This window comes from Leuresthes tenuis, unplaced genomic scaffold (genome assembly GCF_036924035.1).
Source record: "Leuresthes tenuis unplaced genomic scaffold, fLeuTen1.0.hap1 SCAF_2, whole genome shotgun sequence".
Classification (NCBI taxonomy): Eukaryota; Metazoa; Chordata; class Actinopteri; order Atheriniformes; family Atherinopsidae; genus Leuresthes; species Leuresthes tenuis.
The window spans coordinates 42531715-42547118 of record NW_027325356.1 but is presented as its reverse complement, the minus strand read 5'-3'; the positions used below and the strand labels follow the sequence as shown (position 1 = coordinate 42547118).

General features: G+C 42.8%; 1 protein-coding gene across 1 annotated transcript in view; it reads right to left on the bottom strand.

The window, feature by feature from the left end:
- cemip (cell migration inducing hyaluronidase 1) overlaps positions 1–15404 on the bottom strand; it is a 150440-nt gene that overhangs the window by 63087 nt on the left and 71949 nt on the right. The window contains exons 6-9 of the mRNA XM_072381128.1: positions 14912–15091; positions 4623–4693; positions 4361–4456; positions 1383–1504 (exon numbers count right to left, since the gene is read on the bottom strand). Of these exons, the coding sequence (XP_072237229.1) occupies positions 1383–1504; positions 4361–4456; positions 4623–4693; positions 14912–15091 (469 nt within the window). The remainder of the gene's footprint in view (positions 1–1382; positions 1505–4360; positions 4457–4622; positions 4694–14911; positions 15092–15404) is intronic.

Below are 15404 nucleotides of genomic sequence, written 5' to 3'. Positions count from 1 at the left end.
TCGAAATTAAAAAAGCTTCTAAGTTTTTTTTATGTATTTATTCATTATCTGCTGTTACAGTTTGAGATGAAGCAAAACAAAGCTGGCTACCGACTAGAGAAGGTGCATTAGAGAAGCCGAAGCCAGAAGAATAAAACAGAATGTTCTCAATTGAAATGCCGAAAGTGCATTCTCAGTGGTAGAATAATAAGTGTTGCTCTCTTTTAATATTCCAGTAGCATATGGGAGAAAGACGCATCACATAACACCAATGCTCCATGGCTTGTGGTGATTTCAAGGCCATTTCTGATAATCACAATTTTGAGATAATTAGGTTAGTCACAGCAGGTGAAATCCATCCAGTTGTATGTTGGTGTCCAGAGTGGTTTGCTAAGTCTCCATAAACAGCATAATGCTGCACTGTCACCCATATGTAAACATCAAGTGATCTTGACACACATCCATATCATAGAAAACAAGAGACATTTATGCCTTATTCAGTCTGGTTGGCTCTGGAAGGTTCTCTGGAAGGTCTTGTGTGTAAATCTATTAACTTCCTCATCACAAAAGATTTTCAAGAAAGGTGGAATTTTCATGTTTTAACAGTATCTCTCTCTGGTATGCAAGCTGAGGAGGTGAGAAAAAGACTCACCGAGAGACAAGTCAAGGGAACAAGCTTTTAATGAAATGAGACATCCTTACCTCAGCTAATTTAAATATGTGGTAAAAGGATATTGTCTGTCCTTGTTCCATATTTTCTGCCAGATGATCATAAAAGTTCTCAAAACAACTTGTTTATTATTAGATTGTATTCATAGAGTGACTTAATGTTACAAGCCCCTTTATACATGTCACATGTAAACCTGCAAAGGACACATTGAGTATCCTCCTGAATAGCTCATTCAACACACCTCCTCAATCCACATTCTTCTCTCATTCAGGTGCATTTGAATTGAGACATCCTTTAGTTTCTTGTGCTGAGATAGAAGTCTGGGTTATAGGCAGGAGGACAGAGGAGAAAGGAAACTGCTCCTGTGGCGTATCTTCATCCCCCTGCAGTATATCAGCCCCACCACTCCAATCTTTGCCAGTTCATCGGTCTACTAAACTGTTTAATCTTTGATCTCTGTGTGCCGCAGGATTCACCTTGTACCATTTAGTCTGCTCATTTAAGCCCTCTGCTCAGCCCTATGTCATGTAAGCCAAGCAGTAATACTGGAGAGATGAGTTTACTTCTCTCACCTGACCCGTTAAACTCTTTCCTACTTTCTGGTTGAGGGCCCTAAGTGAAACTCTAACAAAGTATCGCATCTGAGCATAACCTTAAGCCTTATGCTTAAGCAATCATACCATAAGTTGTCCAATACAAATACATGTTTATGCGTGTGATAGAAAAGATTTACCTGGATGTCCAATGGGCTGCTACATAGTCGGTCTGGATAGGCCTTGTGCAGGTCGTAGAGTTTCTCCCAGTCTCCTGAGCCCCTCTCATCATCCCTGTCAAACCAATCAGACCATTCTGCAACTGTGGGACACAGACATACAGACACAGCAGTGCCTCTCAGTTCACTGGTCCAGGTGGTTTTAGAATAAGTGACATCAAGGCTTTGACTTGCTGCCATTTATGTTTAGGCAATTAATGCATGGAGGGGGCAGATGGGGGAAAGTGAAGAGGAAGAGGAGCTGGTAGGCCATCCTGAAGGCAATAATTGGCTGACTTTTTCTTTATACACCTGTAACAGACCAACAAGAATGTTTTTTTTTTCTTGCATTTCATGCAAATCTAGGGATAGCTGTTGGGATGTTGAGAAAATGCCAACACATCTGCCAAAAATTTAAATTAAATAGGATCAGGAACTGCTGAATCTTTGCTGAACTTTTGTTCACCAGCTGAGATGCTGGTGTTGAGGAAGAAGTCAATGGCAACAAGAGATTGGACCTTTCCTTAGTTAGGAAATTGTTTTTGAACTGGCTCTGTATGTTTGAATTTGACTAATTTTTAATTTAATTAGTTGGAATCAGAATAGGTTGGCTCCTTGGTATAATCCACAGCTGCTTTAAAGCAGACTGCAAGAAAGCTGGAGAGACAGTGGCGTTCCTCTAATTTAGAAGAGTCTCAATTAGTCTGGAAAGATAGTTTAATAACGTATAAGAAAGCACTTTGTAAAGCTAGAACTGCTTATTATTCATCATTGATAGAAGAGAATAAGAACAATCCCAGGTTTCTTTTCAGCGCTGTTGCCAGGCTGACAAAGAGTCCGAGCTCTGCTGAGCCATGTATTCCTTTAACTCTCAGCAGTGATGATTTCATGAGATTCTTCATCAATAAAATTGTTTCTATCAGAGAGAAGATTAATGGAATCCTTCCTACTATTATCACTGATGTATCATCAAGTTGAGCAGCTTTAGAAGTATCTTTAGAACCTGATTTGTATTTAGACGGCTTCTTCCCAGTTGATCTCTCTGAGCTAACAACAGCAATAGTCTCTTCTAAACCATCAACTTGTATTTTAGACCCAATCCCAACCAGACTGTTCAAGGAGGTTTTCCCCTTAATCAACACTTCCATATTGGATTTGATCAATCGGTCTTTGTTGACAGGATATGTACCTCAGACTTTTAAGGTTGCTGTAATTAAACCTTTACTTAAAAAACCTAGTCTTGATTCAGAAGTGTTGGCTAATCATTGACCTATATCCAATCTCCCTTTTTTGTCTAAAGTTCTTGAAAAAATAGTTGCAGCTCAACTTTGTGATCATTTACACAGAAATAATCTGTTTGAAGAGTTTCAGTCAGGATTCAGAGTGCATCATAGCACAGAAACAGCACTGGTAAAAGTTACCAATGATCTCCTCTTAGCCTCTGATAGCGGACTTGTTTCTGTGCTTGTCCTGTTGGATCTCAGTGCTGCATTTGATACGATCGATCACAGCATTCTGTTACAGAGACTTGAACATGTTATTGGGATTAAAGGAACTGCATTAGGCTGGTTTAAGTCATATTTATCTGATAGATTCCAGTGTGTTCTTGTAAATGAAGAATCTTCCTCACACATTGGAGTAAGTCATGGAGTTCCTCAGGGTTCTGTGTTTGGACCAATTCTTTTTACTTTATACATGCTTCCATTAGGTAACATTATCAGACAGCATGGCATAAATTTCCATTGCTATGCTGATGATACTCAGAGCTTTGAGATGACAATTGTTGTAATTTGGCGCAATATAAATAAAACTGAACTGAATTGGATTTGATTGGATTATGACTACCGTATTTTCTGGACTATAAATCACATCAGTGACAAACAATGCGCCATGAAGAGGAAAACAACATCAGTTGCACCAGTATATATATACATCTATTTTTAAATTTGTTTCACAAAATCCAAAATCTGCTTTTAAAAAAACAGTTTCTGACACACCGTTTTCCGTGCTCTGATAGAGAGGCGATTGCGTTGCATGAAGCAGTAACACCAAGAAAGCCCGCCTGCAAAGTCATTTATATTCATCTCCTTGGCAAGTAGCAGGGCGCTGAGACATAACTGCACCGTTGACGAGCCTCTCCCGGCAGTACGTCGTTCCAGCACCCACCTGTGGACTCGTTCCTCCAGCTCTGGCCGTCTTGCTTTTAGCCCGCGATTAGCTTTCTTTGTTTTCTCCACTGCAGTAAGATTAACCTCTGCTTTTCGCCAGACCCTCACAAGTTTCTCACTCCCTCCAAACTTTCTTTCTGCTGCTTGATCACCCTTTTCGGCTGCATATTTTACTACCTGCAGTTTGTAATCTGCAGAATAGGATTTTCTTTCTCAGCTGTTTTTAATTTAATGTTTCAGTGATACAGGAGCAGCAGATAGTTGTCACAAGCCTAGAGCGTCTTCTCGCGGCTGTAGATGGCAATGTTTACTCCTTGGTTCATGTCAGTCAGTATGCATTGACATTTAAAAACATGTTAAATTCTATATATTTTCATATAAAAGTTTCAACTGACTATAAGTCGCAGGATCAGCCAAACTATGAAAAAAAGCACAACTTATAGTCCGGAATGTACATGTTCTGCAGAAGAACATGTACATTTTTATGACTACTGCTCCACTGTCCCACATTATAGCTCTACTTTTTTCTCCACAGTTGCAAATTGTGCAATCCCAGCAAATTAACTGGTGCACAACATCTAAATGTTAACACATTTCTCCAGATATCTGCACAATCTTGCATTAACTGTGTGTTATGAGGAAAGAGATCCAGTATGCAAAAAATCCTGCACAAGTGACACCAAATAGTTTTTTTCAACCTGGTGGGGCTCCTGGAAAAGTGGAGCAAATATGGTAGAGTCTTAGTAAATCTGAACACAAGTGAAGGACCCCTGCACTCTAAGACTGGGTTACCTTGGATCCACTGGCTGCTGATGGTGATGATGAAATGATCCCCAGAACTTGACTGAAACACACCAGAACTCTGTGCCTTTGATGAGGCCTTAGTGCCTGTAAAAGCACAAAGAGAACATAAAGAGGGGCTGTTAGACCAATCAACAGCAAAGGTCTTCTCTTGCAGGGCTTTTTGCATGACTTCAATGATATTCCATTAAAATGCAATGCTGTGGTACATCTCTACAGACAGGAGTTTACTGAAGGGACACTGGACTTATACCTTGATAGGCAGTGTGATCCTCCACAACAGAAGAAGCATCACCTTTTTTCACTATAAAGGTCCAAAGGTGCCTGTAAGGAAAATAAAAAGCAAAGAGAGATGAAGAAACAAGTGTTAGATTAAACAGTATTACAGCAGAGTGGTGAAAAAAGTTAACAGAAAGTCAGGGAGCGATAGATAGAGGGAATAAGTAACAAGTCCCTATACCGAAACATTCATTTAAGCCATGTGTTCATACCGCTAAATACAGCCACCTGTTAAGTACCGCCCCTACGAGTGTCAGAAGGAAAAAACATACTCATGAGTGTGACACTCAAAGCTGACACCATGATCAAATGATCTGTTTAAGAAGGCACAAAGTCCTGGATGGAACAAAGCTGGATGGAGCAGCTATGAGTCTAAAGGGGTTGCACCTCGCCGGAACATGGAGGTGTGACAGTTCAGCAAATTTATCACAGTCTTCCTCCTTTGTGACAGTGAAAGTTTATGTACTGATATTAGCCACTCAAACACAAAGAACAGAACATGCGTTGGGTCCAATATAATCCTGTGAGCACCTGTCACATAGTGCAGATAAAGCTTGAACAAGTTGCCTAAAATTTTGTCTGTTACATTCATCAGTTTAGACTGCTTCTGCATGCTGATTGAGTGGAACCAACAGATAAAAGAAAATGCTAATACACTCAGTAAATTGTGAGAAACAGTCACCAGGATGTTTATTGACCCTAAGAGATCTCAGCATCCTGTGCAGAAACTGTCTGATATTTCTTTAGGATCTCCTCGGTGTTGGTTGAGGACCTCAGGATGCTGTCGAAGGTGATGCCTAGATATTTGTAATATCTCCACTGGCTCCCCCTGAATGATATTAGGAGCTGTCTCAGCAAGCTGTCACTGTTTGGTGGAGAATTGTTCCTATGAGCTCCTTTGTTTTGCTGACATTAAGTTAACGGCAGGAGTTTTCACTTCATGCCACAAACTCCTGCAGAACAGAGTTGTGGTGCAGAGTAGAACCTGAGAGCAGAGAAAGCAGGACTGAGTCATCAGCAAATTTCACCAGATGGCAATCAGACTGAGAGAACCTGCAGTCATCAGCGTAGAGAATGTAAAGCAGGGGAGGGAGGATACAGCCCTACAGGTAGCCAGTGAAGGTGAAAAGTGTTGACCAACACTCTCTGTGATCTGTTGCTGAGAAAGTCAATTATTCACAGAGTGAGCTGATGGTCCAAGTGAGAACAGGCTATCAGTTTATCACCGAGGATGTGCAGCTGTATGGTGTTGAATGCTGAGGATAAGTCTGCAAACAGAAGTCTGGCCATGGAGTTGGGGGTTTCCAGATGCTTATTAATGGTGTCCATGATAAATATCTTGGCATCATCAAACCCTCTACTAGCCCTGCAAGCAAACTGGAGCAAACATTAGTGACTCAGTAATCCTGACAATGTGAATTTCTACAGTCCTGTCCATAGCTTTTATCACTGGAGAAAAGCCATAGGCCTCAAATCATTCAGGACCTTTGCTGGACTCCTCTTAGGTATAGGAATGACTTTGGAGAGTTTCCTAATTTTGGGCACTGTGCTGCAGTTGATAGAACCTTGGAATAAGTGCTGAAATACACATCCTGTGTTTACTTTAGTCCTTTTGAGGCCCTTCACCACCTCCTCAGTGTTGAACGTGAGGTGAGGACAGATTCACTAGGCCTAAGGAGATAATAGTCCAGAGCTAAGTGCTGCTGTCCTTCTCAAATCTGATGAAGAATGTGTTGAGGTCACTTGGGCGTGAAGCCGAGCTGGTGCCATCCACCTGGATGGGCTTACGGCTGCATGAGCAAGGTTCACAGCTGCCATGTTCTTAAGGCCCTGCAAAACAGATGGGAGGTTCCCTTGAGTGAAGGTTAGAGCCACTTTGTCCTTAAATTTTTGCTTGTTTTTTTAATGACATGCTTCACCTGCAATGTCAACCTCTTTTTTCATCCTTAGAGCCAGCAAAGCAATTTTTTTTTTCCTTTTTAGTAGATGCTTCAGTTCTTGTTTCAACGTTTGTCATTTAACAACACAATCCAACTTTCATTTCAAAATTACGTCCATTCTTAAGTTGACCTCTGCTAAGCCTCGCCCAGTCACATCCACCCTCGTAGACAGATTCTGTTGCCAGCTGAACTGAGGAGCATGCATCTTCCAGCAGCCTCAGAGGATACAGGAGCCTAGAGTTACTTTATTCGATTTTTGCTAAGAGTTCAAAAGGCAGCAACAGAGGTAAATGGACTCTACTTATATAGCACTCTACTAGTCTTGTTGAACACTCAAAGTGCTGAGTGCACACACACTCAGAGAGCATACAAAACACATAAGAGTCTTGGTCTAGAGAGTGCTTTTTCTCTATCACACACATTGACACACCAATAGACACACTGGAGGCATCATGGGTGTCTTGCCAAAGAAAACTTCGACATGTGGGCTAGGGAAACTGGGAATCGAACCGCCAACCTTCCAGTTGACTGACAACTTCTCCTCCTGAACTACAGCCATGGTGTGTGTGTGAGGTTGTTTCTGCAATCAGCATTGCTGTGTTTACTACACTGACACTAGGAAATGACACCACTGAAAATGAATGGCAGAGTCATAAATTCCAGCTTATTAAAATGTCCCTTGATTCACAGCAGCGACTCAGCCTCTCTAGCCTGCTGACACCAATGAGGAGAGCAGGCGACAGGAGTCATTATGCAAGAATCCCTTTGTCACCTCATTATTGCTCCCATCCATTTTTTTTGTATTCCACAGCATCCAGTCATAGAGCAACACTGGGGGAATGATGGAATGATAACTTAACTGTGTCCTCAAGTCATTTATGAAATCATCTCAGTTTTTACTAAATTTTAAAACCACCAAATGGTTCTGACTAACCACAGGGTCCTTCTGCCAAAACTCAACAGCATCTTTTCTTACGCCACAACCCAGCTGCTGATACTGTAAATGAACTGCAATTGAAGCTGGAGTAAAGTTGAATGGTTTTTACTGTTGTCTTCTTTCTCATGATAACTTCTAAATAATGTAAATAGTTGTAGTTCACTGTTAATTTAGCATTACCAACAGTTACCTGCAACTAAACTAAACATTTATGTAACATATCAGAATGCAATACACAAACACTTGTGTAACAACAAATTGACAGAAAATGTGAATATAACTCACAAGCGACACTTTTCCTCTGCACACACAGCAGGAGGAAATTATGAAAGCTGGAGCTACAAGCTGACCGCATGGCATGTAGAAGCTAATGTCTTTTGATCAGACTCTCTGCACTATGATCTGCAGTGTCATGTGACCTAATATACCTATCAGAACAAAGGCTGGAGGAAAAAAATGAAAATAATGAATTACTCTTAAACGCCAGTAGGGGGAGGAAAGGCAATACAAATACAGGTAAAGCTTTTTACAGGTAAAGTTTATTTGACTTCTCAAAACACTTCAACACTACATTCCACATTCACCTATTAAGCACACACTCATACAACACATATTAGTCAGTGCTTTATACACCCTTCTTCCAGGTACCTCACTTCCAAGGCCCTTACAGCAGGGGTCTCAAACTCTGGTCCCCGAGGGCCACTGTCCTGCAGGTTTTAGATGTTTCCCTGCTTCAACATACCTGATTCAGATTAAAAGGATCTCTTCAAAAGATTGTTAAAGTCTGCGCAAACCAGCTAATGAGGCATCGACCTCTGCAGGTTCAGAGGTCTGAAACTATCATCATAGCTTTGTCACAACACATTTCGCCTGACATCTGCGTGCTTCAGGGGACTGACTCTGTTGTTCGGAAAGACCATTCTGGAAGCAGAAGCAGCGCCCCAACCATGAGGAGCGCAGGCAGTTGTCTCGACCTGCTTTGGGACTGCTCCGACAGTGGGACCGCTTGGTTGACCGGAGTGCTGTGCTATATATCGCCACGTCTTTCGACCTGATGGTACCAAGGCAGTATTACAGTTACTGTTGCCTTGAAGGAGGAAGTTCTCGCTGAAGTCCATCAGGGAGTTGAGAGAACCCTGGAGCTGCTGTGCCAGTGGTGTTATTGGCCAGATATATCCACTGACGTGGCACACTGGTGCTATACTTGTGAGACGTGCCAGATTGCCAAAGACACTCACCCAGCCTCTCGTAGTTCCATGGGACATCTGTTGGCTTCTCGACCCAATGAGATTCTTGCCATGGACTTCACTGTGGTAGAATGCACCCATAGTGGGGTGGAAAATGTTTTCAATAAGTACATGTTGGCCATTGGCACCTGTGATCAATGAGCCTTGACTGTGGCTCAGGTTGTGGTGAACAAATGGTTCTCAAAGTTTGGCGTCCCAGCCCGTATCGATTCAGACCAGGCCAGAACTGATTCAGCAGCTGTGCACCCTATATGGGATAAGGAAGTCATGACTCTCACTATACCATTCAGCTGGGAATGGGCAGTGTGAGCGGTTCAATTGGACCCTACACAACCTGCTGCACACCCTATTGGTCTCTCAGAAGCTAAACTGGAATGCTTGCCTGCTGCAACTCCTGTATTCAGACAACACAACTCCCTATTAAGTGACTGGAGATGTTTGGGCAGTTGATGTTGTGTTGGGTCGAGTCAAGGAACCTGTTGGTGGTGCAGTCCATGATTGGATCCAGGAGCACCAAACTCGCTTGCAGATCACCTTTTAAGGCAACTCCAACGGCAGCAACGGTTGCAGCTTCCACCAACTGACCCAGTCCTGACTGGGGTAGGCCCTGCCGAGTCCTCCACTTCTCCAGGAGCGGCCGTCTCATTGGTTGTTCCATCAGCCACCTCCCCTGGTGTCAGTGGATTGATGGTACGATGGAAGAATTATGGTCCACTGCGGGGCATCACTCAAATGTCCATCATCTACCAAGACCTGTGGGAGAAGAGGCCCAGGTGGCTAGGGATCCATCTGGCCTGGTTTCTGATGCAGTTATTGCTCTCTTTAGGCCATGGAACTAGCTTGACCTGATTGATCCATCGTCGGGGTGACGATGCAGTTGGGAGGATGGATTGTACCAGGATGAATCTCATTCTTGCTCCCAAAATGAGTGAGATTGCTACCTCACTGCAGTTCATTATATAGCCAATCACCATCTGGGACATGCTATAAGGCATGGATCCTATCTTGATCTCCTTTTGCTCTTGGGTCCCGTGTTCCTGGCTTCCTGTGTTACCGATGCAGCCATGTGTTGCGGGTCTCATGCTGGTGGATTTGTGTCACAAGCCATCCTTCTAATTGGGGCATTTGGATCCTCCCACTGATGGAGGTGGAGCGCGCACCTCACCTCCCCGACAGGTGATACACGCTACCGATTGGCCCTGAATTAAAGAGCTGCTCTGTGCAGAGAAACATTGCTGCCTTGCTTGGATCCTGTTCTGCTTTGCTGAACTACTTTGCACTCCTGCATCGCTGGGTCGCTGCTGCGGACACCGAACTTACCCTACAATGGGCGTGTGAAATTTTAATCATGTGTCTGAGTGTTTGAGGTTCCAGCTTGGATTTTCTTTTCTTAAGAATGCACATTTTGATTTGAGTGCAACCCCACTAACCCTAACCCTAACCCCCACTAATCCTTTCAGTTGCTGTTAGCCAAAGGTGGTGGCTCCACTTCTCCTGTGTTCTGTCCCCCCCCCAGTTTTTTGTTTCTCCTCACTGAGTATGTCTGCCACATGTGACAGGGGTGACCTATATTTTGCATTTGTTTGGGACTTCTCATCCCCCTTTCGACCCATTTCTCCCACTGGTAATCTTCAGCACTGATTAGGTTTCCCAATTTCACCATATTGCATAGTGTGCAGCAGTGTGGCAGAACTGGGTCACAAGTTTATAAGATGGCGTCTGTGACTGGCAGTGCCACAGCTCGTCTCTTGCTGTACAGCTTTTTAATGGTCATCTTTACAACATATTTGATATCAGCCTTTATTTCAAATGGATGTGTCTCAGCTTTACGGACCTATGATTGGGACTCTCTGTTTCGTATCAGAGAGTGGGTGGAGAGCCTGTCTGATACACGGGACAAGTATAAACAGGCTTTCCCTCTTCCCTTTATCATCGACCCTGACTCACCTGAGTACTTGCTGCTTTGGCGGCAAAGGCCGCAGAAAACTGAGGAAAAGAGGTTCACGTTCCAGAGTCCAGGTCAAACGAAGACGTAGACGCTGCAGCACGTCGGGGCTCTGCCATCCTCGGCCATGGAGAATGCACAAGATGTCTGCGCCGGATCCCTCTCCTCAATGTGTGTGACATCACATTCACGCTGCCACATTCACTGCCTCTGTGACGTCATCAACTTTGCATATCGGCCTGTTGAATGCCAGATCTATTGCAAATAAATCCTTCTCTCTGAACGATCTTTTCACACGAGAAAAGCTGGATTTAATGTGTCTTGCGGAGACATGGCAGAAAGAGGAAGAGTTTTTTCATCTTAATTAACTTTGTCCAGCTGGCTGCTCTGCTGTCGGGAAGCCCCACCGCTGTCGTCGTGGGGGGGTCTGGCCGTTGTATACAGGGTCAGCTGTGCATGCAAAGTGACTCAGACCCTGGAATTCCCTTCATTTGAGTCTCAGATGGTCAAGGTGGGTTCTTCAAATCCATTCCATTGTGTGTCAATCTACCGTCCTACTGGGCCTGCTGCTGTGTTTTTGAAGGATTTTAGTGACTTTTTATCCTCCATAATAAAGTTGGAACCTGTTCTAATCCTTGGAGATTTTAACCTTCATGTTGATGACAGCTCATCTTGCTCCACAAAGGAACTCTTAACACTGACTGAAGCTTTTAACTTTGAGCAACATGTTTCTGACCCCCCCACACCAAAAAGGCCACGTTATCGACTTAGTTTTTACCCTTGGCCTAGACATTTCAAATGTGTCTGTACAGGACGTCCACCTGAGCGATCAGTGTCTTGTTTCATTTGATCTGCACTTTATCCACGAGCCTAAGTCCTTAGGAGTTAGGTCTCAGAGGCGTGTTATCTCTGCTAATACTGCAGACAGTTTTTCTGCTATGTTTGACCCTCTTTTGTTCTCGGATTGTCTCGATGTGGACAATTTCTTGCACTGTTTTTCCAATCACTGTGTAAAAATTCTGGATCAGGTGGCACCTATTAAATCAAACTTGTCAATACAGAAAAAAGTGTGTCCTTGGGTAAATTAAGATACCCTGAGTCTGAAGAGACTATGTTGAAAAACTGAACGTCTGTTGAAATCCACTAACCTTGAGGTGCACAGACTTTATCTCAGGGATCTTGTGTCCTCATACAATGAGATGATGGAAAATGCCAGATCTGACTATATTCGTCAACTGGTAACAGTAAATAAGAAAAAAAAAGTGTTGTTTGACACGATTAATTCTCTTGTATGTCCTGCTGCGCCAGTTACTCCTGTTTCTTGTAAAGCTGACAGCAATGCATTGTTGAGATTTTTTATTGACAAAATTAAGATGATAAAGGAGAAAATCCCTCCTCCTTTGTGTGGAACCCCTGCTGTCATTGAGCCTGTCTCCAGCTTGTGGTCCTCATTTAAGTCTGTGACTCTTGCTGATATCGCAGCACTGGTGACCAAGATGAAACCCTCCACCTGCTCATCCGACGTCCTTCCCTTTAGGCTTTTTGTGAAAGTGTTTGATGTAATTGGCCCCTGGGTTACCGAAATGGTAAACCTCTCTCTTTCTTCAGGTGTGTTTCCCAATACATTTAAGCATGCCATAGTGGAGCCTTTACTTAAAAAGACAGGCTTAGACCCAACTGTCCTCAGTAATTTCAGGCCTATTTCAAAGCTACCACTCTTTTCCAAAATCCTGGAGAAGGTGGTCTCTGAACAGCTGTCATTATTCCTGGGAGTAACATCCATGAGACATTTCAGTCTGGTTTCCACAAACATCACTCTACGGAGACAGCCCTGCTGAAAGTGTCCAGTGACATTATGTCTGCTGATTCAGGAAAATGCACTGTTCTAGCTCTCTTAGATTTGTCCTCAGCCTTTGACACCGTCGACCACTAAATCCTGCTGAAAAGACTGAGGGATGAAGTAGGACTGTCAGGTTCAGTTCTGCACTGGTTCTCGTACCTTTCTGGGCGGAGCTTTAGTGTTTCAGCTAACCAAATAAGGTCTGAGTCAGCAGAATTGTTGTGTGGAGTTCCTCAAGGTTCTGTTTTGGGTCCGGTATTATTTTTGTTGTATTTGATTCCTTTGGAAAAAAATCATCCAGAGATTTTCAGATGTTTCCTACCACATGTTTGCTGATGACATCCAGCTTTACTGCTCTTTCAAGCCAATTGAGCTCCAGAGACTAAAATCCTTAGTTAATTGCTTGGTGGAGATAAAACAATGGCTAACACCTTACAGTTAAATGTGGACAAAACAGAAACACTGGTTATTGCCCCTGATGACTCTATTCTGGGAATAAGCCAATACTTGGGTGACTTGGGCTAGTCTGTGAAGCCGAGCCTTAGAAACCTGGGTGTTGTGTTTGACAAAGATATGTCATTAGTACAACACTGTAAACAGCTCATCAAAAACTGCTTTTTTCAACTGAGGAAAATCTCCAAACTCAGAAAAATGGTGTCATAAAATGATTTAGAGCTGATAATCCATGTCTTTGTGTCTTCATGTTTAGACGATTACAATAGTTTGTTTTTATGTCTAAACAAGAAGGAATTGTCTCGCCTGCAGTTAGTGTAAAACTCTGCAGCGAAAATTCTGACCCGCTCTGATAGGAGGACTCACATATCCCCTATTCTGAAAGCCCTTCATTGGCTGCCAGTTTCCTCTAGGATAAATTTTAAAATTCTGGTTTTAACCTTCAGAGCATTACATGGTCAGGCTCCACCCTACATCAGTGATCTGATCCAGCCTTACACCCCAGCTCGGGATCTTAGGTCTGTGGATCAGAATTTACTTATGGTGCCACGCACTCACTTCCAGATCAGAGGAGACGATCCTTCCAAGCTGTTGCTCCCAGGCTTTGGAACGACCTTCCGCTCTCTCTGCGTTCGATGGAGTCTGTCGACTCCTTTAAAAGACAACTTAATACCTATTTATTTGTTTATGGTTTGTTTAGTTGATTTTGGGCTGATATGATTGTTAATAAGTTGTCTTGGCCTTTTTAAAATTGTATGTATTTCCTGTTTTATTGTTCTGCTGTAAAGCGCTCTGTGACCCTGGTCTGTGAAGGGCGCTGTACAAATAAAGCTTACTTACATTCATATCTCTGTGTGCATGTCAGCTCTCATGGTTTTTAAACTATGCATCTTAATAAAATTGATCTTTTCTTTTAACTGAAACCACGTCTCCTGCCTTCTGTAAACAAGCTTCAGTGCCTTGTGGTTAGTGTAATCACTGAATTATTTACCTGGGTGAAATTCCCAGGGTGGTGTTGTCACCTCACACATCTACTCTTCCTTAACCACTGTATCTAGATTCTCCCTCAGTTAATGACACATTATAGATAAAACTGAATTGAATTAAATTGAAATGGCAGACATTGATAAAGAGTCAATGGTTTTTGGAAATCAAACCAAACTTCTATAAATCAGGTTTTTACTTATTCGCAACTCCAAATTCTTGTCCATGTAGATCTGTGTGTGCTGGATATGTAAGAGACAACTTCATTATAACTATACAATTTTTATTGGCTGCTAATAGATTGTCATGCCATCATTGAGTCCATCCTCGCCTCCTCCATCACCGTGTGGTACGCTGCTACCACGGCCAGGGACAAGGCCAGACTGCAGCGTATCATTCACTCTGCTGAGAAGGTGTTTGGCTGCAACCTTCCAAGTCTCCAGGATCTGTACTCCTCCAGGACCTTGAGGCGTGCAGACAAGGTTGCAGCTGACCCCTCCCATCCTGGACACAAACTCTTTGACCCACTCCTCTGTGGCAGGAGGCTGCAGTCCATTAAGACCAAAACCTCATGCCACAAGAACAGTTGCTTCTCCTCTGCAGCTGGCCACATAAACAAGAACATAGAACAACTAACCCTAACCCACTGACACTGCCCCTAAGGTTTCTATTGAATGTTGCATTTGAGGATGTTACTGAAATTAAAGACATAAAGCTGCAGGCATTAAATAGAACAAGAGAGCTCTCCTTCATCAATGGGAGCTGCCCGACACATCTCTACGATTATGGAGCAGCCAGTTGCAAATCTTTCAAATTGGATTTCTTTTGAGAAATGATTATTAGCATTAGCATGTTCTTCTTTCCACAAATTGCCAGAGGTTAACATAAACATATCAAGCAGCATTTTAGTAGCTTACCGAAATCCGAGTCTGTTGATGTGGTGGCTGCCTAGCCTGGACAGACTCTTCTTTGCTGTGTCCTCCAAGTTGTTTGAACCCTCATCATTGACCACCATAGCAAGAATGAGTCCTTCCTCTACTGCATCCACATAGTTTGCAAGACGATGACTCTCATTCTTACTACGGTACGTGTCAAACCTGTGAGAGTGAGGGGGCATTAAAAGAGACAGTCCTATGTACTGATCTGCTGATTTATGCAGGCACAGTGAAGCTAATTTTGAAATGTTATATTTAAGTTATCGTAAAGGACACTAAACAAGTGGTTGAAACTTCTGAAATAATACCTTATAACTATTTATATAAATAAACACACATTATGTCCAAATCAAAGTGAAATCTCACTAACAGCCATCAAATGTTAAGCTCACTCACAAACGTTCAAATGTTCCAATAAACTGTAAATCTGACCAACAAATACACACAAACAGAAACAACAGCAGAGATGTGAAGT